Raw genomic sequence first — 24,996 nt, 5'->3', positions numbered from 1 at the left:
TTCTGCTGTCGGTGTATGCAGTGCTGTATGTATTAGGAGAGTTTATAAAAGAACTTTTAATACCTAACCAATAGGAAGGTAAAGCGACTATACTCGGCGAATCCCCTGATTGATACGGGAAGCGTCCTCATCATTAGCGGAAACCATTATCTTTTTTTTTTACTTTATCCCTGAAAACAGTTCCCCCATCCCTGTGCCCCCTACACCCGGACGCTGAAACCACGCCCCGCATTCCCTGCCAGGCCTCTCTGAGAATCGTTTTCAGATGTTTGTCATTATTAAAGAAACTTGTCTAATACCCCGGGGCCTTAAAATCGGGGCCTTAAAATCGGGGCCTTAAAATCGGGGCCTTAAAATCGGGGCCTTAAAATCGGGGCCTTAAAATCGGGGCCTTAAAATCGGGGCCTTAAAATCGGGGCCTTAAAATCGGGGCCTTAAAATCAGGATATACAATCTCACTGCGTTTAGGTGTGCCAGGGTATTGATGGTACTCTAACCTTATCTATGTGTCTGCTCCCTTAGTTTTATTTCATTACTGACCTGTAACTCTACGAGTATCTCATGTGTGACTATTATGCATGTTTTCTGTTTCTGTCGGACCTCCTCTCTCCCACATCTCCCGAGGCTCGTGTGCCACGCGTGGAGGCCCCAATCTGTGGGTTAAACCAGATGCTTTTCCTCCCCATGAAATTCTGAACTAACTCTGCCGTCCACAGAATACCATCATTGACCAAATCCTATATGTCCATCATGCCTGTCCCACCGGCAGGTCCATGCACCAGCTACAGAAGCTCATGCGATAGCCTCGGACCCCTCGGGAGGCTCGTCCTCCCACAGATTCGTCACCCACTCCAGTTGGTTGATCCTGAGGGACATCTTCACAGCGCTGGACTCCAGTTCAGCCAGGAGCCGGGCCAGTTTAGTCTGCAGGGAATCCAGGTTCCCTTCCAGCCTTCTCACCTTGGTCTCTATGTCCAGCTGTTTGGCCGCGAGCTCGGCCGCCAGTCTCTCGTCCAGCTTGTTCATCTTTATCAGAATCTCACGCCCCTTCTCCTCCAGGATGGCCTTGGCATCAGGGTACTCGGTCAGAGCATCTTTTAGGTCCTCCTTGGAGAGGCAGAACAGGTCCGAGTAGCCGATGCTCTTTATGTTTGCCGTTCTCCGGTTCCCAGCTGTGTTACCTAATCAGAAAGTCACAGATCAGATATGAGAGGAGCTTGAGGGACTAAGAGATCTTTATAATCAGCTACGTCATGCTTTCTCTTAGGGATGAGTTACATAACTTCATTGCAGGTTGTGATACCTTTCAAAGCAGAACTGGGTTCAAATAATGTTACAAAATAAGCAGAGTATTTGATATTGCTGCTTTTTTTGACCAACAGGAGTTCTTCATTGATGCCAAGTGTTTGTAAGTACCACAGTGTAATCAATCTAAGTACCACAGTGTAAGTAATCTAAGTACCACAGTGTAAGTAACCTAAGTACCACAGTGTAAGCAATGGAAGTACCACAGTGTAAGCAATCTAAGTACCACAGTGTAAGCAATCTAAGTACCACAGTGTAAGCAATGGAAGTACCACAGTGTAAGCAATGGAAGTACCACAGTGTAAGCAATGGAAGTACCACAGTGTAAGCAATGGAAGTACCACAGTGTAAGCAATGGAAGTACCACAGTGAAAGCAATGGAAGTACCACAGTGAAAGCAATGGAAGTACCACAGTGTAAGCAATGGAAGTACCACAGTGTAAGCAATGGAAGTACCACAGTGTAAGCAATGGAAGTACCACAGTGTAAGCAATGGAAGTACCACAGTGTAAGCAATGGAAGTACCACAGTGTAAGCAATCTAAGTACCACAGTGAAAGCAATGGAAGTACCACAGTGTAAGCAATGGAAGTACCACAGTGTAAGCAATGGAAGTACCACAGTGTAAGCAATGGAAGTACCACAGTGTAAGCAATGGAAGTACCACAGTGTAAGCAATGGAAGTACCACAGTGTAAGCAATGGAAGTACCACAGTGTAAGCAATGGAAGTACCACAGTGAAAGCAATGGAAGTACCACAGTGTAAGTAATGGAAGTACCACAGTGTAAGCAATGGAAGTACCACAGTGTAAGCAATGGAAGTACCACAGTGTAAGTAATCTAAGTACCACAGTGTAAGTAATCTAAGTACCACAGTGTAAGTAACCTAAGTACCACAGTGTAAGTAACGTAAGTACCACAGTGTAAGTAACGTAAGTACCACAGTGTAAGTAACGTAAGTACCACAGTGTCAGTAACGTAAGTACCACAGTGTAAGTAACGTAAGTACCACAGTGTCAGTAACGTAAGTACCACAGTGTAAGTAACGTAAGTACCACAGTGTAAGTAACGTAAGTACCACAGTGTAAGTAACGTAAGTACCACAGTGTAAGTAACGTAAGTACCACAGTGTAAGTAACGTAAGTACCACAGTGTAAGTAACGTAAGTACCACAGTGTAAGTAACGTAAGTACCACAGTGTAAGTAACGTAAGTACCACAGTGTAAGTAACGTAAGTACCACAGTGTGAGTAACGTAAGTACCACAGTGTAAGTAACGTAAGTACCACAGTGTAAGTAACGTAAGTACCACAGTGTAAGTAACGTAAGTACCACAGTGTAAGTAACGTAAGTACCACAGTGTAAGTAACCTAAGTACCACAGTGTAAGTAACCTAAGTACCACAGTGTAAGTAACGTAAGTACCACAGTGTCAGTAACGTAAGTACCACAGTGTAAGTAACGTAAGTACCACAGTGTAAGTAACGTAAGTACCACAGTGTCAGTAACGTAAGTACCACAGTGTAAGTAACGTAAGTACCACAGTGTAAGTAACGTAAGTACCACAGTGTAAGTAACGTAAGTACCACAGTGTAAGTAACGTAAGTACCACAGTGTAAGTAACGTAAGTACCACAGTGTAAGTAACGTAAGTACCACAGTGTAAGTAACGAAAGTACCACAGTGTAAGTAACGTAAGTACCACAGTGTAAGTAACCTAAGTACCACAGTGTAAGTAACGTAAGTACCACAGTGTAAGTAACGTAAGTACCACAGTGTCAGTAACGTAAGTACCACAGTGTAAGTAACGTAAGTACCACAGTGTAAGTAACGTAAGTACCACAGTGTAAGTAATGGAAGTACCACAGTGTAAGCAATGGAAGTACCACAGTGTAAGTAATGTAATTGTCACAAATCAGTGCCGAAATAAAGTGCACGTGTTGGTCGGATGTCTTTATATTACAGGTATGAAAGCACAGGTGTTATTTCTGCAGGATAATTAGTTACCTCCTGCTACCCGCACATGGCTGTGCCCTGCCACTCACTGTATGGCCTGTATATGGGAATAACTACATCTTTCTGGCCCTATATGTCCCAGTCCTATAGCATATGAGGTGGAGTGAGGGAATTACCAAACTAGGGGCACAAAGAAGCAGAGACTTCATTTATTCAAAGTATGAAATCAGAATTATTCCATGGTCCTGTTTATAGCCAGAGGGGCGGATATTACAGATCTATAGGCGGATATTACAGATCTATAGGTGGCTATTACAGATCAATGGGCCGATATTACAGATCTATAGGTGGATATTACAGATCTATGGGTGGATATTACAGATCAATGGGCGGATATTAAAGATCAATGGGCGGATATTACAGATCTATAGGCGGACATTACAGATTAATGTGCCGATATTACAGATCAATGGGCCGATATTACAGATCAATGGGCCAATATTACAGATCTATAGGTGGATATTACAGATCTATAGGTGATTATTACAGCTCAATATATGGATATTACAGATCAATGGGCCGATATTACAGATCAATACATTGGCGATCTCCTCTGGCAGCTAAGGGTTTCCTTTATTTGGGTTCTCAGACCTTGGTAGTTATGTGCTTCAGTATAATATGGTCTTGCTGATTTTTTAGCATCAGCGTCTCATAAACATTGATGCTGTCTCAATACTAAAGACTCGTCACTTCTTCATTAAAATGTCACTTTGGTCCAGAAGTGAAATCTCACTCATTTCAATCCTCAGATGTTGACATCTCTGAACCGGCAATAACAGCCTTTTAACAAGAAAACTGCTTGAGAAAGCGCTGTGGAAGCGTGAAACGCGTGGGAGTGCCATCCCCCTGTTTTGTTGTAGTTTGTTAATTTGTTTTTAATGTAGTTTAATAAAAAAAAATTACATTTTTTCACTACCCCGGTGAGTTGTGGAGTGCTTTCGCTTAGTTATTGCGTCCAGCCCATCCTACGTTGATCTTTTAACAAGAAAAGCATGAAAAACAATTTTTTTGAATGTTAACTAAACATTCACGATATATATGTAGATGTGGGTAACCTAGTGGGACTTTAAATGAGACGTGCAGTCTGTTTTGCTGTAAGAAACACATTTTTGTTGCATTCTCATGCTTTCATATCCGTGTTTACGCGGTAGCACAGTGCTAGTAACTGCATATACATTAGTGAGGTCTGGGCCGGCTATTTCTTCTCGTATAACTAATAAGAGTGAGCTGCGTGCATGTGGGGTCTCTGCTAAATAATCCCCTGCGTATTTCTAACAACACGTCCGTTTTTGCCTTGCCCAGGATTTTATTTTTGAAGGGACAGCACATTGATGAGGACAATTTATTGAAAAACTCCCAATAAGTTCCTGGTGAGAACCCCCAAACCCCATCACCCCTCAGTTACCTTTAATGTTCAGAATGCTGATCTCCCCAAAGTAGTTTCCCTCCCCGAGCACGGCAAACTGCGTCACCCCATCGTCTCCGACCACAGCCAGCTTCCCCTCCTTGATGATGTACATCTCTCGCCCAATGTCCCCCTTCTTGCACACATACTCCCCGGGGCTGTAGACCTGTGGCTTCAGCTTTAGCACTAGCTCTTCCAGGAGACTCTTCTCACAGTTCTGGAAGATTTGGACCTTGCTGAGGGTGGGCATATGGACGCTGACCGCCACCTCCACCCTCAGCTTTTCCGGCAAGTTCTGCAGTATCTGGTTCTCATTGGTCATTTTCTTGTTGATCTGAAGATGCTGGTACCAGGTGATTACAGTCTTCTTCAAGCTCTTGTTGACTTTGTGCATCTTAAGGTACAGCTTCACCAGGTCGTAGTTTGGGTAGAAGGCAGCATCGGCGCTGTTCATGTTGGAGATGACCAAGCTCATACTGCCCATGATGGTGGCAAAGCCAAGAACAGCAATAAGGAAATCCACCACCATAAAGAGGTACTCTTCCTCCTGCATGGGCATGGGGATGTCCCCCACTGTGGTGAGGATGAGGGTGGAGAAGTAGAAGCTGTACAAATACTGCCGGCCCAAACGCCCAAAATCCGGGTCTGAGATATTGGGGTAGACCCACTTATCCTTGCCGAATCCAATGTAACTGGACAGGGCAAAGTACACACAGCTGTTCCAGTGGATGACCACGAAGATGTAGGCCATTAGCTTGCAGATGCGGAAGGCATTGGGGTAAGAGACACGCGTCTCAGTGCGGTCACAGGCCTCGAAGAGCCGATGGAAGCGCAGGAAGCGGTTGACACGTACGGCTGGCGTATGGAGGCCAAGCTTAATGTAGAGGAGGTCAGTGGGGAGCATGGACAGCAGGTCCCAGCGGAACTTAGAGGAGACCACATAGCGTTTGGCAATCTGAATGTTATCAGTCACCAGGATACCTTCTTCCAAAAACCCTAGGGTGGAGGACAGAGAATCAGAGGGGGCCAGGGCATGGTAATCATTATACATGTACTGTGTCCTGGAAGGCACCGGATACATGTTACAGTTTCCCATTGCAACCTGAATGTGCAAAATAACATGATAAATTAATAGTTAAATGGACATTAAGAAAAGCATATTGTAACTAAATATTGCAGCACTGAAAGGGGTATCATCATTTTAAAGCAAAGGTACTGGATACCTAAATCTCAGTCTGACGCGGGGTCTAGATCTAGCCTAGGTACAGTACAGAACTGCGGCCCAGATACACAGAACTCCATTACCTCCGGGCTCGTACCGTCATATTATCCAAATCAGTAACAGACGTTATATTCCACGAGATTAACGCAAATCCACAAAGCTAATTTTATGCCAAAACCACGTCTGTTAGTAATCTCAAGCGAGAGCGAGGTCTCAAGAGAGAGAGAGAAATCCCAGAGGCTAGGACCCCAAGTGATATATACAGTATGTATCCCCTAAAATCTACCTTCCAACAACATGTGAAGATACCTAGGATATATGCTAAAAGGATTCCCCCTCCCTCCCTCCCTCTCTCTCTCCCTCCCTCCTCCCTCCCCCCTCTCTCCCTCCCTCCCCCCTCCCTCCCTCCCTCTCCAGCATATCTCCTATTTCAGTGTGGAGGGAGATAACACCCCCTGTACGTCTGACCTAAGTAACGCAGCGATAACGATAACGGAGCCCCGTGGATATGCGCTGTTACAGGGAACATCTCTTCTGCATCATAATCACTAACCTCCGTTATAGCTACGCAATGACCCGTTAGTGAGCTTTGCAGATACAGTTCGCTCTTAACGAGGCGTTCATTTAAGTTAACACTTCGTTAGGTCAATAACTGAGCGTTAGGGTCGGAGTGTGAGTGTCTCTGCCGGGAATATACTCACCTGTATGGAAGTTAGCGATAATGTCCATCAGGTAGAGGAGGTCACACAGGTAATCCAAGCTCAGCCAGATGGACAGGTATCTGTGCTGCATCTCAGTGAAGCAGGACCTGGGGACAAGAAGGGTTAATACAGTGATTAGGCGCCGTATTACACGGTGACACTGTCAGAGCATTTCTGCAAGTGCAACCCCCCGCCTAAACGGTTACTAGCATGGTTAGGGTGTGTAAGGCCCCACCCTGGGTTGCCATGGGATCTTGACATCACAGAGAGTATTAGAATCGGTGGATCACATCTCATCACAGAGAGTATAAAAGGGAAGGGGAAGGTTCGAGAAGGTCAGGTTCCAGGAGGACAAGAAGAGAGGAGCCTCGGGGAGAGTAGATAGACATATTATTAAAGTAATAGTATAGACCAGGCCCCCTTACTTTATGTTGTAGACAAGGATAGTGCTCTTGTTAATTAGGTTCCCAGGAGAAGACTAAGGGAGTCCAGTATAAGTCTCAAAGTATAAAAATGGCATGCGACAGAGGGCCTCAGTAACGAGCGTTCCCGGGTGCCATAAAGACTAAAAGTATTGGGGTAACGTACAGTATACAGGACCCACTAGGATCCCCAATGGGTCTAGAATTACCGAGATAACAAGGAGGAATGTCCCAAACCATGAAGGAGGGGAGCACGGGTCTTATTACAGTGAGTGGGCACTGATGGAAGAACCGTATTCATGTCTGTCCGATATGCAATATAATGCAACGTGTGCATGAGCGGTCCCTGTGCTGGGGGACACGAATAAATTACTGTTATACTACAAAAGTTCCTGGCGTCCCTATCCCATACCTCATGTCCTGTTACCTGCAGTGATGTTCCTGTGACTCTCCTGTGTCCCTATCCCATACCTCATGTCCTGTTACCTGCAGTGATGTTCCTGTGACTCTCCTGTGTCCCTATCCCATACCAGGTGTCCTGTTACCTGCAGTGATGTTCCTGTGACTCTCCTGTGTCCCTATCCCATACCTCATGTCCTGTTACCTGCAGTGATGTTCCTGTGACTCTCCTGTGTCCCTATCCCATACCACATGTCCTGTTACCTGCAATGATGTTCATGTGTCTCTCCTGTGTCCCTATCCCATACCACATGTCCTGTGTCCCTATCCCATACCACATGTCCTGTGTCCCTATCCCATACCTCATGTCCTGTGTCCCTATCCCATACCTCATGTCCTGTTACCTGCAGGTATGTTCCTGTGTCTCTCCTGTGTCCCTATCCCATACCTCATGTCGTGTTACCTGCAGTGATGTTTCTGTGACTCTCCTGTGTCCCTATCCCATACCGCATGTCCTGTTACCTGCAGTGATGTTCATGTGTCTCTCCTGTGTCCCTATCCCATACCTCATGTCCTGTTACCTGCAGTGATGTTCCTGTGACTCTCCTGTGTCCCTATCCCATACCACATGTCCTGTTACCTGCAATGATGTTCATGTGTCTCTCCTGTGTCCCTATCCCATACCACATGTCCTGTGTCCCTATCCCATACCACATGTCCTGTGTCCCTATCCCATACCTCATGTCCTGTTACCTGCAGGTATATTCCTGTGTCTCTCCTGTGTCCCTATCCCATACCACATGTCCTGTTACCTGCAGTGATGTTCATGTGTCTCTCCTGTGTCCCTATCCCATACCACATGTCCTGTTACCTGCAGATGATGATGACCCAGTTGTAAGTGACAGGAATGACCATGACATTGAGCCAGGAATAGTACCAATCTCCCGAGGGGTCAAGGATCCAAGCCCGTGTTCGGTTGCTGGGGAGAAGGAGACACCCTCTGTCACTCTTCCTCCTCACCCTCTTGTCACTCTTCCTCCTCACCCTCTTGTCACTCTTCCTCCTCACCCTCTTGTCACTCTTCCTCCTCACCCTCTTGTCACTCTTCCTCCTCACCCTCTTGTCACTCTTCCTCCTCACCCTCTTGTCACTCTTCCTCCTCACCCTCTTGTCACTCTTCCTCCTCACCCTCTTGTCACTCTTCCTCCCCACCCTCTTGCCACTTTTCCTCCCCACCCTCTTGCCACTCTTCCTCCCCACCCTCTTGCCACTCTTCCTCCCCACCCTCTTGCCACTCTTCCTCCCCACCCTCTTGCCACTCTTCCTCCCCACCCTCTTGCCACTCTTCCTCCTCACCCTCTTGCCACTCTTCCTCCCCACCCTCTTGCCACTCTTCCTCCCCACCCTCTTGCCACTCTTCCTCCCCACCCTCTTGCCACTCTTCCTCCCCACCCTCTTGCCACTCTTCCTCCCCACCCTCTTGCCACTCTTCCTCCCCACCCTCTTGCCACTCTTCCTCCCCACCCTCTTGCCACTCTTCCTCCCCACCCTCTTGCCACTCTTCCTCCCCACCCTCTTGCCACTCTTCCTCCCCACCCTCTTGCCACTCTTCCTCCCCACCCTCTTGCCACTCTTCCTCCCCACCCTCTGCCACTCTTCCTCCCCTACCCTCTGCCACTCTTCCTCCCCACCCTCTGCCACTCTTCCTCCCCACCCTCTGCCACTCTTCCTCCCCACCCTCTGCCACTCTTCCTCCCCACCCTCTGCCACTCTTCCTCCCCACCCTCTGCCACTCTTCCTCCCCTACCCTCTGCCACTCTTCCTCCCCACCCTCTGCCACTCTTCCTCCCCACCCTCTGCCACTCTTCCTCCTCACCCTCTGCCACTCTTCCTCCTCACCCTCTGCCACTCTTCCTCCCCACCCTGTGCCACTCTTCCTCCCCACCCTCTGCCACTCTTCCTCCTCACCCTGTGCCACTCTTCCTCCTCACCCTGTGCCACTCTTCCTCCTCACCCTCTGTCACTCTTCCTCCTCACCCTCTGTCACTCTTCCTCCTCACCCTCTGTCACTCTTCCTCCTCACCCTCTGTCACTCTTCCTCCTCACCCTCTGCCACTCTTCCTCCCCATCATTCTTTCTCTAGCTTTCTTTCACTCTACAACTCTCTCTGTCCCCAATTAGTTCCGACCTCGTCCTGCCTGTGTCGCCCCCCATTTACCTCCCCTTTTCCATTTCCATTCTGCTTTCTCTCCTTCACAATCTGGCCCTTATTCAATAGGCTGTGAAACCGTTTTCCCCATGCCGGAGAAGATCTTATTCCCTTTCATTAGAATGGAGCAGACCTCTTCTCCAGCACGGGAGACGACATCCTCAGAGCATATTGAATGCAGCCCATACGTTCCCATGCCTCCCTCTCCTTACCCTCTGCGCCTCTCTCCTCTCACACTATGCATTTCTCTCTCCCGTATACCTGGGATTTACAGTGTTTTCCATGGGCTTGCTCCATGCTTGGATCTCCTCCTTTTCCATCTTTGCCTCTTCCTTCAGCCTCTCCACACGATGGGACATCATATGGGTCAAGGTATTCATTGCTGCAGTGGCCGGTGACCCAGGGTCTACCTGGCACCCGTATGCACTACTGAACCCCCTACCTGAGGTGGCCGGGGCTGTGCTGTTTTAGGACGTGCTGCATGAACTGTGCAGCTCAAGGTGAATCTTAGCAACGATGCCGAGCTCTGGGCCTGCCAGTCCCCAGGGGCCTGAGGAGCACACACACCTGGGCTCTGAGCTGCTGAACTAAACAGCCATAACTACAGCTAATGAGCTGGAAATCTCCGCCTCGCCCGCTCATTATCCTGCCACTGACAGTAACCCCGAGGGACCCTGGATAGAGGGAGAAGAGGCAGGCGTGGTAAGAGAGAGGGACTGGAGAGTCACAGGGAGGAAGTAGCACTCAAAGTAATGTAGAGCAGGGGGTGAGAACGGAAAGTGTGAGGCAGAAGGAGAAATACAGTAGTGAGGAAAGTGTGAGGGGTGAGTATGTGAGTGAGGAAATAGTGGGGGTGAGTTAGTGAGTGAGGAAATAGTAGGGGTGATTTAGTGAGTGAGGAAAGAGTGAGGGGTGAGTAAATGAGTGAGGAAATAGTGGGGGGTGAGTTAGTGAGTGAGGAAATAGTGGGGGTGAGTTAGTGAGTGAGGAAATAGTGGGGTGAGTTAGTGAGTGAGGAAATAGTGGGGGTGAGTTAGTCAGTGAGGAAATAGTGGGGGTGAGTTAGTGAGTGAGGAAATAGTGGGGGTGAGTTAGTGAGTGAGGGGTGAGTAAGTGAGTGAGGAAATAGTGGGGGTGAGTTAGTGAGTTAGGAAATAGTGGGGTGAGTTAGTGAGTGAGGAAATAGTGGGGGTGAGTTAGTCAGTGAGGAAATAGTGGGGGTGAGTTAGTGAGTGAGGAAATAGTGGGGGTGAGTTAGTGAGTGAGGGGTGAGTTAGTGAGTGAGGAAATAGTGGGGGTGAGTTAGTGAGTGAGGAAATAGTGGGGGTGAGTTAGTGAGTGAGGAAATAGTGGGGGTGAGTTAGTGAGTGAGGAAAGAGTGAGGGGTGAGTTAGTGAGTGAGGAAATAGTGGGGGTGAGTTAGTGAGTGAGGAAATAGTGGGGGGTGAGCAGAGAGAGGAGAGCAGGAGCCCCACGCCTCCACCCCGGCCATCAGGGCGCGGAGTGTGGGAGAAGGAAAGGCCACCATAGGAGAGGGCAGCTTCCAGAGCAGAGTCAGACTGAGTGAGCCAGGTCTCAGTTATAGCAAAGAGAAGCAGGGAGTGAGAGAGAAAGAAGTCATGCACAGAGAGGAACTTGTTAGAGAGGGAGCGAGCATTCCAAAGGGCACAGGAGAAAGGGAGAGAGGAGGGAGGGTGGCAGGGGATGGGTATGAGGTTGGAGGGGTTGACACCAGAAGGAGTAGAAGTTGCATGTGGGAGGCGAGGACGAGAGCAAGTAGAAATAAGGCAGGGACCAGGATTGGGAGAGATATCCCCAGAAGCGAGGAGGAGAAGCATGGATAGAAAGAGGATGTGCGAGGATGATTTGTAGGGGTGTGTTTTAGTGCAGGGGGTATAGCTGTGTGGTGACAGAGGGCGCAGGTAAGAAAGGAGTTCATGTGAACAGAGAAGTGGGGAAGGAAGGAAGGAGAGATGGAGATATATGAATAGAGTTAGAGACATACTGAGGCTGGTGGAAGGAAGTGCATAATGTGAGAAGAAGTGAGGTCACAGCAAATATAAATAGCAGCGGCGGCATCACAGCGATAGTAACGCGCTGAGAGGCGCAGTCTGGGATAGATAACGTCCTCCTTTCCAGCGTAGATCAGATGCAGGAGTCAGGGCCGGCGGGGGTTGTCCACTTTTTCGCTCCTTTTGAACTCCCTTTTAAACCAAAGCACTGTATGCTACTTCAAACCTGGCTGCAAACAGCACAGGCTGCTGGGTTTTCAGTTTTATAGGTCTAAAATGTCACCTGACTGAATTAAGTTCAACCCAGAAAACTTAATTAACACACGTGAGGGACATTAAAACAGATGGCTTTTCTAAAAAGGGTGTTGTCCTGCCCAAGTGTCAAAAGTGGGGATGATTTGGAGACAGACAATTCAAATATGGTTTCACCTGAGAAGAGAAGAAAAAGATGATCAGTAATTCAATAGTCTTCCCACCTCCCTTTTAAACCCCAGCACTGTATGCTACTTGAAACCCGGCTTCTTCAAACGTGGCTGCAAACACCCCACGTGAGTGAGTCCGGTAACAGGTCCGGATAACAGACAGTGAGTGTCTCGGGAGACCAGGTCTTTAAAAATATTTATATTTAAGGGATCGGACACAAGGTAAAACAAGGCAGTGAAATAAAATGTGGTTTATTTGGATAAGAAAAGGAGAAAAACGGCACAAAATCTCATAGTGAAGTATGTAAAAAATGTAGGGGGCACTTAGGCTCATAGAAATGAAATGGATGTGCGTGGTGTGCCAAGTTTCTTGAATGAGCAAAAGAACCAGGTACTGTATATATAAAACACAGCATTTTATTAAAAGAAAAAACTAAAAAAACGGAATAAATTCCAATAAGGAATATAATGTTCCTGTGACTACTTAAACTGAGACCCGCAGTGAAGCAGGCGTGGTACCGTACAGAATGGGTCCGATAGAACGTTGTCCTTGTGTAATATGGACCCCTGGCAATGCTGCAGTTACAAGTCTCTGATCCCACCGGAAAACAATCAATAAACACACAACAGTGGGAAAATCCCCAAAAAGTTTAAATAAAGTTGGACTGCGCTGTAACCCCTATATGTACTGTACAGGAAATGTCCCCTATATGTACTGTACATGAAATGTCCCCTATACAGTATGTACTGTACATGAAATGTCCCCTATATGTACTGTACAGGAAATGTCCCCTATATGTACTGTACATTAAATGTCCCCTATATGTACTGTACATGAAATGTCCCCTATATGTACTGTACATGAAATGTCCCCTATATGTACTGTACAGGAAATGTCCCCTATATGTACTGTACAGGAAATGTCCCCTATATGTACTGTACAGGAAATGTCCCCTATATGTACTGTACAGGAAATGTCCCCTATATGTACTGTACATGAAATGTCCTCCAGTGGTGGGAAACAAAGGAGTATAGTCCTTATGGGATATATGTGCTCACAAGAGCTGGAATTCGGTAGTCAGAGGTTCCACGTGTATTAACCTCTTAAGGTCCATTACACAAAAGTATAACGCCCCATTAGCTGATGGAAGTTGCGTGGATGTTGCAGCCGTGGAGATTACAGATTAGCTGATGGAAGTTGCGTGGATGTTGCAGCCGTGGAGATTACAGATTATCTGATGGAAGTTGCGTGGATGTTGCAGCCGTGGAGATTACAGATTAGCTGATGGAAGTTGCGTGGATGTTGCAGCCGTGGAGATTACAGATTAGCTGATGGAAGTTGCGTGGATGCTGTAGCCGTGGAGATTACAGATTAGCTGATGGAAGTTGCGTGGATGTTGCAGCCGTGGAGATTACAGATTAGCTGATGGAAGTTGCGTGGATGCTGTAGCCGTGGAGATTACAGATTAGCTGATGGAAGTTGCGTGGATGTTGCAGCCGTGGAGATTACAGATTATCTGATGGAAGTTGCGTGGATGCTGCAGCAGTGGAGATTACAGATTAGCTGATGGAAGTTGAGTGGATGTTGCAGCAGTGGAGATTACAGATTAGCTGATGGAAGTTGCGTGGATGTTGCAGCAGTGGAGATTACAGATTAGCTGATGGAAGTTGCGTGGATGTTGCAGCCGTGGAGATTACAGATTAGCTGATGGAAGTTGAGTGGATGTTGCAGCAGTGGAGATTACAGATTAGCTGATGGAAGTTGCGTGGATGTTGCAGCCGTGGAGATTACAGATTAGCTGATGGAAGTTGAGTGGATGCTGCAGCAGTGGAGATTACAGATTAGCTGATGGAAGTTGCGTGGATGCTGCAGCAGTGGAGATAACAGATTAGCTGATGGAAGTTGCGTGGATGCTGCAGCAGTGGAGATTACAGATTAGCTGATGGAAGTTGCGTGGATGCTGCAGCAGTGGAGATTACAGATTAGCTGATGGAAGTTGAGTGGATGTTGCAGCCGTGGAGATTACAGATTAGCTGATGGAAATTGCGTGGATGTTGCAGCAGTGGAGATTACAGATTATCTGATGGAAGTTGAGTGGATGTTGCAGCAGTGGAGATTACAGATTAGCTGATGGAAGTTGCGTGGATGTTGCAGCCGTGGAGATTACAGATTAGCTGATGGAAGTTGAGTGGATGTTGCAGCAGTGGAGATTACAGATTAGCTGATGGAAGTTGCGTGGATGCTGCAGCAGTGGAGATAACAGATTAGCTGATGGAAGTTGCGTGGATGCTGCAGCAGTGGAGATTACAGATTAGCTGATGGAAGTTGCGTGGATGCTGCAGCAGTGGAGATTACAGATTAGCTGATGGAAGTTGAGTGGATGTTGCAGCCGTGGAGATTACAGATTAGCTGATGGAAATTGCGTGGATGTTGCAGCAGTGGAGATTACAGATTATCTGATGGAAGTTGAGTGGATGTTGCAGCAGTGGAGATTACAGATTAGCTGATGGAAATTGCGTGGATGTTGCAGCCGCGGAGATTACAGATTATCTGATGGAAGTTGAGTGGATGTTGCAGCAGTGGAGATTACAGATTAGCTGATGGAAGTTGAGTGGATGTTGCAGCAGTGGAGATTACAGATTAGCTGATGGAAGTTGCGTGGATGTTGCAGCCGTGGAGATTACAGATTATCTGATGGAAGTTGCGTGGATGTTGCAGCCGTGGAGATTACAGATTAGCTGATGGAAGTTGCGTGGATGTTGCAGCAGTGGAGATTACAGATTAGTTGATGGAAGTTGAGTGGATGTTGCAGCCGTGGAGATTACAGATTAGCTGATGGAAGTTGCGTGGATGTTGCAGCCGTGGAGATTACAGATTATCTGATGGAAATTGAGTGGATGTTGCAGCAGTGGAGATTACAGATTATCTGATGGAAGTTGCGTGGATGTTGCAGCCGTGGAGATTACAGATTAGCTGATGGAAGTTGCGTGGATGTTGCAGCCGTGGAGATTACAGATTAGCTGATGGAAGTTGCGTGGATGTTGCAGCCGTGGAGATTACAGATTAGCTGATGGAAGTTGCGTGGATGTTGCAGCCGTGGAGATTACAGATTAGCTGATGGAAGTTGCGTGGATGCTGTAGCCGTGGAGATTACAGATTAGCTGATGGAAGTTGCGTGGATGTTGCAGCCGTGGAGATGACAGATTAGCTGATGGAAGTTGCGTGGATGCTGTAGCCGTGGAGATTACAGATTAGCTGATGGAAGTTGCGTGGATGTTGCAGCCGTGGAGATTACAGATTAGCTGATGGAAGTTGCGTGGATGTTGCAGCAGTGGAGATTACAGATTAGCTGATGGAAGTTGCGTGGATGTTGCAGCCGTGGAGATTACAGATTAGCTGATGGAAGTTGAGTGGATGTTGCAGCAGTGGAGATTACAGATTAGCTGATGGAAGTTGCGTGGATGTTGCAGCCGTGGAGATTACAGATTAGCTGATGGAAGTTGAGTGGATGTTGCAGCAGTGGAGATTACAGATTAGCTGATGGAAGTTGCGTGGATGCTGCAGCAGTGGAGATTACAGATTAGCTGATGGAAGTTGCGTGGATGCTGCAGCAGTGGAGATTACAGATTAGCTGATGGAAGTTGCGTGGATGCTGCAGCAGTGGAGATTACAGATTAGCTGATGGAAGTTGAGTGGATGTTGCAGCCGTGGAGATTACAGATTAGCTGATGGAAGTTGCGTGGATGTTGCAGCAGTGGAGATTACAGATTAGCTGATGGAAGTTGCGTGGATGTTGCAGCCGCGGAGATTACAGATTATCTGATGGAAGTTGAGTGGATGTTGCAGCAGTGGAGATTACAGATTAGCTGATGGAAGTTGAGTGGATGTTGCAGCAGTGGAGATTACAGATTATCTGATGGAAATTGAGTGGATGTTGCAGCCGTGGAGATTACAGATTAGCTGATGGAAGTTGCGTGGATGTTGCAGCCGTGGAGATTACAGATTATCTGATGGAAGTTGCGTGGATGTTGCAGCCGTGGAGATTACAGATTAGCTGATGGAAGTTGCGTGGATGTTGCAGCAGTGGAGATTACAGATTAGCTGATGGAAGTTGCGTGGATGTTGCAGCCGTGGAGATTACAGATTATCTGATGGAAATTGAGTGGATGTTGCAGCAGTGGAGATTACAGATTAGCTGATGGAAGTTGCGTGGATGTTGCAGCCGTGGAGATTACAGATTACCTGATGGAAGTTGAGTGGATGTTGCAGCAGTGGAGATTACAGATTAGCTGATGGAAGTTGCGTGGATGCTGCAGCAGTGGAGATTACAGATTAGCTGATGGAAGTTGCGTGGATGCTGCAGCAGTGGAGATTACAGATTAGCTGATGGAAGTTGCGTGGATGTTGCAGCCGTGGAGATTACAGATTAGCTGATGGAAGTTGCGTGGATGCTGTAGCCGTGGAGATTACAGATTAGCTGATGGAAGTTGCGTGGATGTTGCAGCCGTGGAGATTACAGATTAGCTGATGGAAGTTGCGTGGATGTTGCAGCAGTGGAGATTACAGATTAGCTGATGGAAGTTGCGTGGATGTTGCAGCCGTGGAGATTACAGATTAGCTGATGGAAGTTGCGTGGATGTTGCAGCCGTGGAGATTACAGATTAGCTGATGGAAGTTGCGTGGATGTTGCAGCCGTGGAGATTACAGATTAGCTGATGGAAGTTGCGTGGATGTTGCAGCCGTGGAGATTACAGATTAGCTGATGGAAGTTGAGTGGATGCTGCAGCCGTGGAGATTACAGATTAGCTGATGGAAGTTGCGTGGATGTTGCAGCAGTGGAGATTACAGATTAGCTGATGGAAGTTGCGTGGATGTTGCAGCCGTGGAGATTACAGATTAGCTGATGTAGAGAGGATGTTGCAGCCGTGGAGATTACAGATTGGCTGATGGAAGTTGAGTGGATGTTGCAGCCGTGGAGATTACAGATTAGCTGATGGAAGTTGAGTGGATGTTGCAGCAGTGGAGATTACAGATTAGCTGATGGAAGTTGCGTGGATGTTGCAGCAGTGGAGATTACAGATTATCTGATGGAAGTTGAGTGGATGTTGCAGCCATGGAGATTACAGATTAGCTGATGGAAGTTGCGTGGATGTTGCAGCCCTGGAGATTACAGATTATCTGATGGAAGTTGCGTGGATGTTGCAGCCGTGGAGATTACAGATTAGCTGATGGAAGTTGCGTGGATGTTGCAGCAGTGGAGATTACAGATTAGCTGATGGAAGTTGCGTGGATGTTGCAGCCGTGGAGATTACAGATTATCTGATGGAAGTTGAGTGGATGTTGCAGCAGTGGAGATTACAGATTAGCTGATGGAAGTTGAGTGGATGTTGCAGCCGTGGAGATTACAGATTAGCTGATGGAAGTTGCGTGGATGTTGCAGCAGTGGAGATTACAGATTAGCTGATGGAAGTTGCGTGGATGTTGCAGCCGCGGAGATTACAGATTAACTGATGGAAGTTGAGTGGATGTTGCAGCAGTGGAGATTACAGATTAGCTGATGGAAGTTGAGTGGATGTTGCAGCAGTGGAGATTACAGATTATCTGATGGAAATTGAGTGGATGTTGCAGCCGTGGAGATTACAGATTAGCTGATGGAAATTGCGTGGATGTTGCAGCCGTGGAGATTACAGATTATCTGATGGAAGTTGCGTGGATGTTGCAGCCGTGGAGATTACAGATTAGCTGATGGAAGTTGCGTGGATGTTGCAGACGTGGAGATTACAGATTAGCTGATGGAAATTGCGTGGATGTTGCAGCCGTGGAGATTACAGATTATCTGATGGAAATTGCGTGGATGTTGCAGCCGTGGAGATTACAGATTATCTGATGGAAGTTGCGTGGATGTTGCAGCCGTGGAGATTACAGATTAGCTGATGGAAATTGAGTGGATGTTGCAGCCGTGGAGATTACAGATTAGCTGATGGAAGTTGCGTGGATGTTGCTGCCGTGGAGATTACAGATTAGCTGATGGAAGTTGAGTGGATGTTGCAGCCGTGGAGATGACAGATTAGCTGATGGAAGTTGTTGCGTGGATGTTGCAGCCGTGGAGATTACAGATTATCTGATGGAAGTTGCGTGGATGTTGCAGCCGTGGAGATTACAGATTAGCTGATGGAAATTGCGTGGATGTTGCAGCAGTGGAGATTACAGATTAGTTGATGGAAGTTGAGTGGATGCTGCAGCCGTGGAGATTACAGATTAGCTGATGGAAGTTGAGTGGATGTTGCAGCCGTGGAGATTACAGATTATCTGATGGAAGTTGAGTGGATGTTGCAGCCGTGGAGATTACAGATTAGCTGATGGAAGTTGCGTGGATGTTGCAGCAGTGGAGATTACAGATTAGCTGATGGAAGTTGCGTGGATGTTGCAGCAGTGGAGATTAAAGATTAGTTGATGGAAGTTGCGTGGATGTTGCAGCCGTGGAGATTACAGATTAGCTGATGGAAGTTGCGTGGATGTTGCAGCAGTGGAGATTACAGATTATCTGATGGAAGTTGAGTGGATGCTGCAGCCGTGGAGATTACAGATTAGCTGATGGAAATTGCGTGGATGTTGCAGCCGCGGAGATTACAGATTAGCTGATGGAAGTTGAGTGGATGCTGCAGCAGTGGAAATTACAGATTAGCTGATGGAAGCTGAGTGGATGCTGCAGCCGTGGAGATTACAGATTAGCTGATGGAAGTTGAGTGGATGCTGCAGCCGTGGAGATTACAGATTATCTGATGGAAGTTGAGTGGATGTTGCAGCCGTGGAGATTACAGATTAGTTGATGGAAGTTGTTGAGTGGATGTTGCAGCCATGGAGATTACAGATTATCTGATGGAAGTTGCGTGGATGCTGTAGCCGTGGAGATTACAGATTAGCTGATGGAAGTTGCGTGGATGTTGCAGCCGTGGAGATTACAGATTAGCTGATGGAAGTTGCGTGGATGTTGCAGCCGTGGAGATTACAGATTATCTGATGGAAGTTGCGTGGATGTTGCAGCCGTGGAGATTACATATTAGCTGATGGAAGTTGCGTGGATGTTGCAGCCGTGGAGATTACAGATTAGCTGATGGAAGTTGCGTGGATGTTGCAGCCGTGGAGATTACAGATTAGCTGATGGAAGTTGCGTGGATGTTGCAGCCGTGGAGATTACAGATTAGCTGATGGAAGTTGCGTGGATGTTGCAGCCGTGGAGATTACAGATTAGCTGATGGAAGTTGAGTGGATGCTGCAGCCGTGGAGATTACAGATTAGCTGATGGAAGTTGCGTGGATGTTGCAGCAGTGGAGATTACAGATTAGCTGATGGAAGTTGCGTGGATGTTGCAGCCGTGGAGATTACAGATTAGCTGATGGAAATTGAGTGGATGTTGCAGCAGTGGAGATTACAGATTAGCTGATGGAAGTTGCGTGGATGTTGCAGCAGTGGAGATTACAGATTATCTGATGGAAGTTGAGTGGATGCTGCAGCAGTGGAGATTACAGATTAGTTGATGGAAGTTGCGTGGATGTTGCAGCCGTGGAGATTACAGATTAGCTGATGGAAGTTGCGTGGATGTTGCAGCCATGGAGATTACAGATTAGCTGATGGAAGTTGAGTGGGTGTTGCAGCAGTGGAGATTACAGACTAGCTGATGGAAGTTGAGTGGATGTTGCAGCAGTGGAGATTACAGATTAGTTGATGGAAGTTGAGTGGATGTTGCAGCAGTGGAGATTACAGATTAGCTGATGGAAGTTGCGTGGATGTTGCAGCCATGGAGATTACAGATTAGCTGATGGAAGTTGCGTGGATGTTGCAGCAGTGGAGATTACAGATTAGTTGATGGAAGTTGCGTGGATGTTGCAGCCGTGGAGATTACAGATTAGCTGATGGAAGTTGCGTGGATGTTGCAGCCGTGGAGATTACAGATTAGCTGATGGAAGTTGAGTGGATGTTGCAGCAGTGGAGATTACAGACTAGCTGATGGAAGTTGAGTGGATGTTGCAGCAGTGGAGATTACAGATTAGTTGATGGAAGTTGAGTGGATGTTGCAGCAGTGGAGATTACAGATTAGTTGATGGAAGTTGAGTGGATGTTGCAGCCGTGGAGATTACAGATTATCTGATGGAAGTTGAGTGGATGTTGCAGCCGTGGAGATTACAGATTAGCTGATGGAAGTTGCGTGGATGCTGCAGCAGTGGAGATTACAGATTAGCTGATGGAAGTTGCGTGGATGTTGCAGCAGTGGAGATTAAAGATTAGCTGATGGAAGTTGCGTGGATGTTGCAGCCGTGGAGATTACAGATTAGCTGATGGAAGTTGCGTGGATGTTGCAGCAGTGGAGATTACAGATTATCTGATGGAAGTTGAGTGGATGCTGCAGCCGTGGAGATTACAGATTAGCTGATGGAAATTGCGTGGATGTTGCAGCCGCGGAGATTACAGATTAGCTGATGGAAGTTGAGTGGATGCTGCAGCAGTGGAAATTACAGATTAGCTGATGGAAGTTGAGTGGATGCTGCAGCCGTGGAGATTACAGATTAGCTGATGGAAGTTGAGTGGATGCTGCAGCCGTGGAGATTACAGATTATCTGATGGAAGTTGAGTGGATGTTGCAGCCGTGGAGATTACAGATTAGTTGATGGAAGTTGTTGAGTGGATGTTGCAGCCATGGAGATTACAGATTATCTGATGGAAGTTGCGTGGATGCTGTAGCCGTGGAGATTACAGATTAGCTGATGGAAGTTGCGTGGATGTTGCAGCCGTGGAGATTACAGATTAGCTGATGGAAGTTGCGTGGATGTTGCAGCCGTGGAGATTACAGATTATCTGATGGAAGTTGCGTGGATGTTGCAGCCGTGGAGATTACATATTAGCTGATGGAAGTTGCGTGGATGTTGCAGCCGTGGAGATTACAGATTAGCTGATGGAAGTTGCGTGGATGTTGCAGCCGTGGAGATTACAGATTAGTTGATGGAAGTTGCGTGGATGTTGCAGCCGTGGAGATTACAGATTAGCTGATGGAAGTTGCGTGGATGTTGCAGCCGTGGAGATTACAGATTAGCTGATGGAAGTTGAGTGGATGCTGCAGCCGTGGAGATTACAGATTAGCTGATGGAAGTTGCGTGGATGTTGCAGCAGTGGAGATTACAGATTAGCTGATGGAAGTTGCGTGGATGTTGCAGCCGTGGAGATTACAGATTAGCTGATGTAGAGAGGATGTTGCAGCCGTGGAGATTACAGATTATCTGATGGAAGTTGAGTGGATGTTGCAGCCGTGGAGATTACAGATTAGCTGATGGAAATTGAGTGGATGTTGCAGCAGTGGAGATTACAGATTAGCTGATGGAAGTTGCGTGGATGTTGCAGCAGTGGAGATTACAGATTATCTGATGGAAGTTGAGTGGATGCTGCAGTAGTGGAGATTACAGATTAGTTGATGGAAGTTGCGTGGATGTTGCAGCCGTGGAGATTACAGATTAGCTGATGGAAGTTGCGTGGATGTTGCAGCCGTGGAGATTACAGATTAGCTGATGGAAGTTGAGTGGATGTTGCAGCAGTGGAGATTACAGATTAGTTGATGGAAGTTGAGTGGATGTTGCAGCAGTGGAGATTACAGATTAGCTGATGGAAGTTGCGTGGATGTTGCAGCCATGGAGATTACAGATTAGCTGATGGAAGTTGCGTGGATGTTGCAGCAGTGGAGATTACAGATTAGCTGATGGAAGTTGCGTGGATGTTGCAGCCGTGGAGATTACAGATTAGCTGATGGAAGTTGAGTGGATGTTGCAGCAGTGGAGATTACAGACTAGCTGATGGAAGTTGAGTGGATGTTGCAGCAGTGGAGATTACAGATTAGTTGATGGAAGTTGAGTGGATGTTGCAGCAGTGGAGATTACAGATTAGTTGATGGAAGTTGTTGAGTGGATGTTGCAGCCATGGAGATTACAGATTATCTGATGGAAGTTGCGTGGATGCTGTAGCCGTGGAGATTACAGATTAGCTGATGGAAGTTGCGTGGATGTTGCAGCCGTGGAGATTACAGATTAGCTGATGGAAGTTGCGTGGATGTTGCAGCCGTGGAGATTACAGATTATCTGATGGAAGTTGCGTGGATGTTGCAGCCGTGGAGATTACATATTAGCTGATGGAAGTTGCGTGGATGTTGCAGCCGTGGAGATTACAGATTAGCTGATGGAAGTTGCGTGGATGTTGCAGCCGTGGAGATTACAGATTAGTTGATGGAAGTTGCGTGGATGTTGCAGCCGTGGAGATTACAGATTAGCTGATGGAAGTTGCGTGGATGTTGCAGCCGTGGAGATTACAGATTAGCTGATGGAAGTTGAGTGGATGCTGCAGCCGTGGAGATTACAGATTAGCTGATGGAAGTTGCGTGGATGTTGCAGCAGTGGAGATTACAGATTAGCTGATGGAAGTTGCGTGGATGTTGCAGCCGTGGAGATTACAGATTAGCTGATGTAGAGAGGATGTTGCAGCCGTGGAGATTACAGATTATCTGATGGAAGTTGAGTGGATGTTGCAGCCGTGGAGATTACAGATTAGCTGATGGAAATTGAGTGGATGTTGCAGCAGTGGAGATTACAGATTAGCTGATGGAAGTTGCGTGGATGTTGCAGCAGTGGAGATTACAGATTATCTGATGGAAGTTGAGTGGATGCTGCAGCAGTGGAGATTACAGATTAGTTGATGGAAGTTGCGTGGATGTTGCAGCCGTGGAGATTACAGATTAGCTGATGGAAGTTGCGTGGATGTTGCAGCCGTGGAGATTACAGATTAGCTGATGGAAGTTGAGTGGATGTTGCAGCAGTGGAGATTACAGACTAGCTGATGGAAGTTGAGTGGATGTTGCAGCAGTGGAGATTACAGATTAGTTGATGGAAGTTGAGTGGATGTTGCAGCAGTGGAGATTACAGATTAGCTGATGGAAGTTGCGTGGATGTTGCAGCCATGGAGATTACAGATTAGCTGATGGAAGTTGCGTGGATGTTGCAGCAGTGGAGATTACAGATTAGCTGATGGAAGTTGCGTGGATGTTGCAGCCGTGGAGATTACAGATTAGCTGATGGAAGTTGAGTGGATGTTGCAGCAGTGGAGATTACAGACTAGCTGATGGAAGTTGAGTGGATGTTGCAGCAGTGGAGATTACAGATTAGTTGATGGAAGTTGAGTGGATGTTGCAGCAGTGGAGATTACAGATTAGCTGATGGAAGTTGTTGAGTGGATGTTGCAGCAGTGGAGATTACAGATTAGCTGATGGAAGTTGTTGAGTGGATGTTGCAGCCGCGGAGATTAAAGATTAGCTGATGAAAGTTGAGTGGATGCTGCAGCCGTGGAGATGACAGATTAGCTGATGGAGGTTGTTGCGTGGATGTTGCAGCCGTGGAGATTACAGATTAGCTGATGGGAGTTGTTGCGTGGATGTTGCAGCCGTGGAGATTACAGATTAGCTGATGGAAGTTGTTGAGTGGATGTTGCAGCCGTGGAGATTACAGATTAGCTGATGGGAGTTGTTGAGTGGATGTTGCAGCCGTGGAGATTACAGATTAGCTGATGGAAGTTGTTGAGTGGATGTTGCAGCCGTGGAGATTACAGATTAGTTGATGGAAGTTGAGTGGATGTTGCAGCCGTGGAGATTACAGATTAGCTGATGGAAGTTGCGTGGATGTTGCAGCCGTGGAGATTACAGATTAGCTGATGGAAGTTGAGTGGATGTTGCAGCATTGGAGATTACAGACTAGCTGATGGAAGTTGAGTGGATGTTGCAGCAGTGGAGATTACAGATTAGTTGATGGAAGTTGAGTGGATGTTGCAGCAGTGGAGATTACAGATTAGTTGATGGAAGTTGAGTGGATGTTGCAGCCGTGGAGATTACAGATTATCTGATGGAAGTTGAGTGGATGTTGCAGCCGTGGAGATTACAGATTAGCTGATGGAAGTTGCGTGGATGTTGCAGCAGTGGAGATTACAGATTAGCTGATGGAAGTTGCGTGGATGTTGCAGCAGTGGAGATTAAAGATTAGCTGATGGAAGTTGCGTGGATGTTGCAGCCGTGGAGATTACAGATTAGCTGATGGAAGTTGCGTGGATGTTGCAGCAGTGGAGATTACAGATTATCTGATGGAAGTTGAGTGGATGCTGCAGCCGTGGAGATTACAGATTAGCTGATGGAAATTGCGTGGATGTTGCAGCCGCGGAGATTACAGATTAGCTGATGGAAGTTGAGTGGATGCTGCAGCAGTGGAAATTACAGATTAGCTGATGGAAGTTGAGTGGATGCTGCAGCCGTGGAGATTACAGATTAGCTGATGGAAGTTGAGTGGATGCTGCAGCCGTGGAGATTACAGATTATCTGATGGAAGTTGAGTGGATGTTGCAGCCGTGGAGATTACAGATTAGTTGATGGAAGTTGTTGAGTGGATGTTGCAGCCATGGAGATTACAGATTATCTGATGGAAGTTGCGTGGATGCTGTAGCCGTGGAGATTACAGATTAGCTGATGGAAGTTGCGTGGATGTTGCAGCCGTGGAGATTACAGATTAGCTGATGGAAGTTGCGTGGATGTTGCAGCCGTGGAGATTACAGATTATCTGATGGAAGTTGCGTGGATGTTGCAGCCGTGGAGATTACATATTAGCTGATGGAAGTTGCGTGGATGTTGCAGCCGTGGAGATTACAGATTAGCTGATGGAAGTTGCGTGGATGTTGCAGCCGTGGAGATTACAGATTAGTTGATGGAAGTTGCGTGGATGTTGCAGCCGTGGAGATTACAGATTAGCTGATGGAAGTTGCGTGGATGTTGCAGCCGTGGAGATTACAGATTACCTGATGGAAGTTGAGTGGA

At 47.1% G+C, this 24,996-nt stretch overlaps 1 protein-coding gene across 1 annotated transcript; it reads right to left on the bottom strand.

Moving 5' to 3' along the window:
- Positions 1-452: 452 nt before the first annotated feature.
- Positions 453-10,251, bottom strand: CNGA4 (cyclic nucleotide gated channel subunit alpha 4). The gene is made up of 5 exons (XM_075580514.1): positions 9,937-10,251; positions 8,338-8,445; positions 6,646-6,752; positions 4,723-5,718; positions 453-1,181 (listed from the first exon to the last, which is right to left on the bottom strand). Exons 1-5 carry the CDS (start codon positions 10,053-10,055, stop codon positions 793-795), a joined length of 1,719 nt encoding a protein of 572 aa, XP_075436629.1. The 5' UTR covers positions 10,056-10,251; the 3' UTR covers positions 453-792.
- Positions 10,252-24,996: the final 14,745 nt, after the last annotated feature.

Source organism: Ascaphus truei, assembly GCF_040206685.1.
Source record: "Ascaphus truei isolate aAscTru1 chromosome 3 unlocalized genomic scaffold, aAscTru1.hap1 SUPER_3_unloc_10, whole genome shotgun sequence".
NCBI classification, from domain to species: Eukaryota; Metazoa; Chordata; class Amphibia; order Anura; family Ascaphidae; genus Ascaphus; species Ascaphus truei.
This window is presented reverse-complemented; position numbering and strand designations above follow the sequence as displayed.

Bases quoted from the DNA above. Each gene is read 5' to 3' on its own strand.
- CNGA4 (XM_075580514.1), bottom strand. From the start codon at position 10,055: ATGAATACCTTGACCCATATGATGTCCCATCGTGTGGAGAGGCTGAAG. The intron at 6,753-8,337 runs GTAACAGGACAT...TCTTGTCCCCAG, and splicing joins TGGGTCATCATCATCTGCAG to GTCCTGCTTCACTGAGATGC. The intron at 5,719-6,645 runs GTGAGTATATTC...CCTCCACCCTAG, and splicing joins TATCGCTAACTTCCATACAG to GGTTTTTGGAAGAAGGTATC.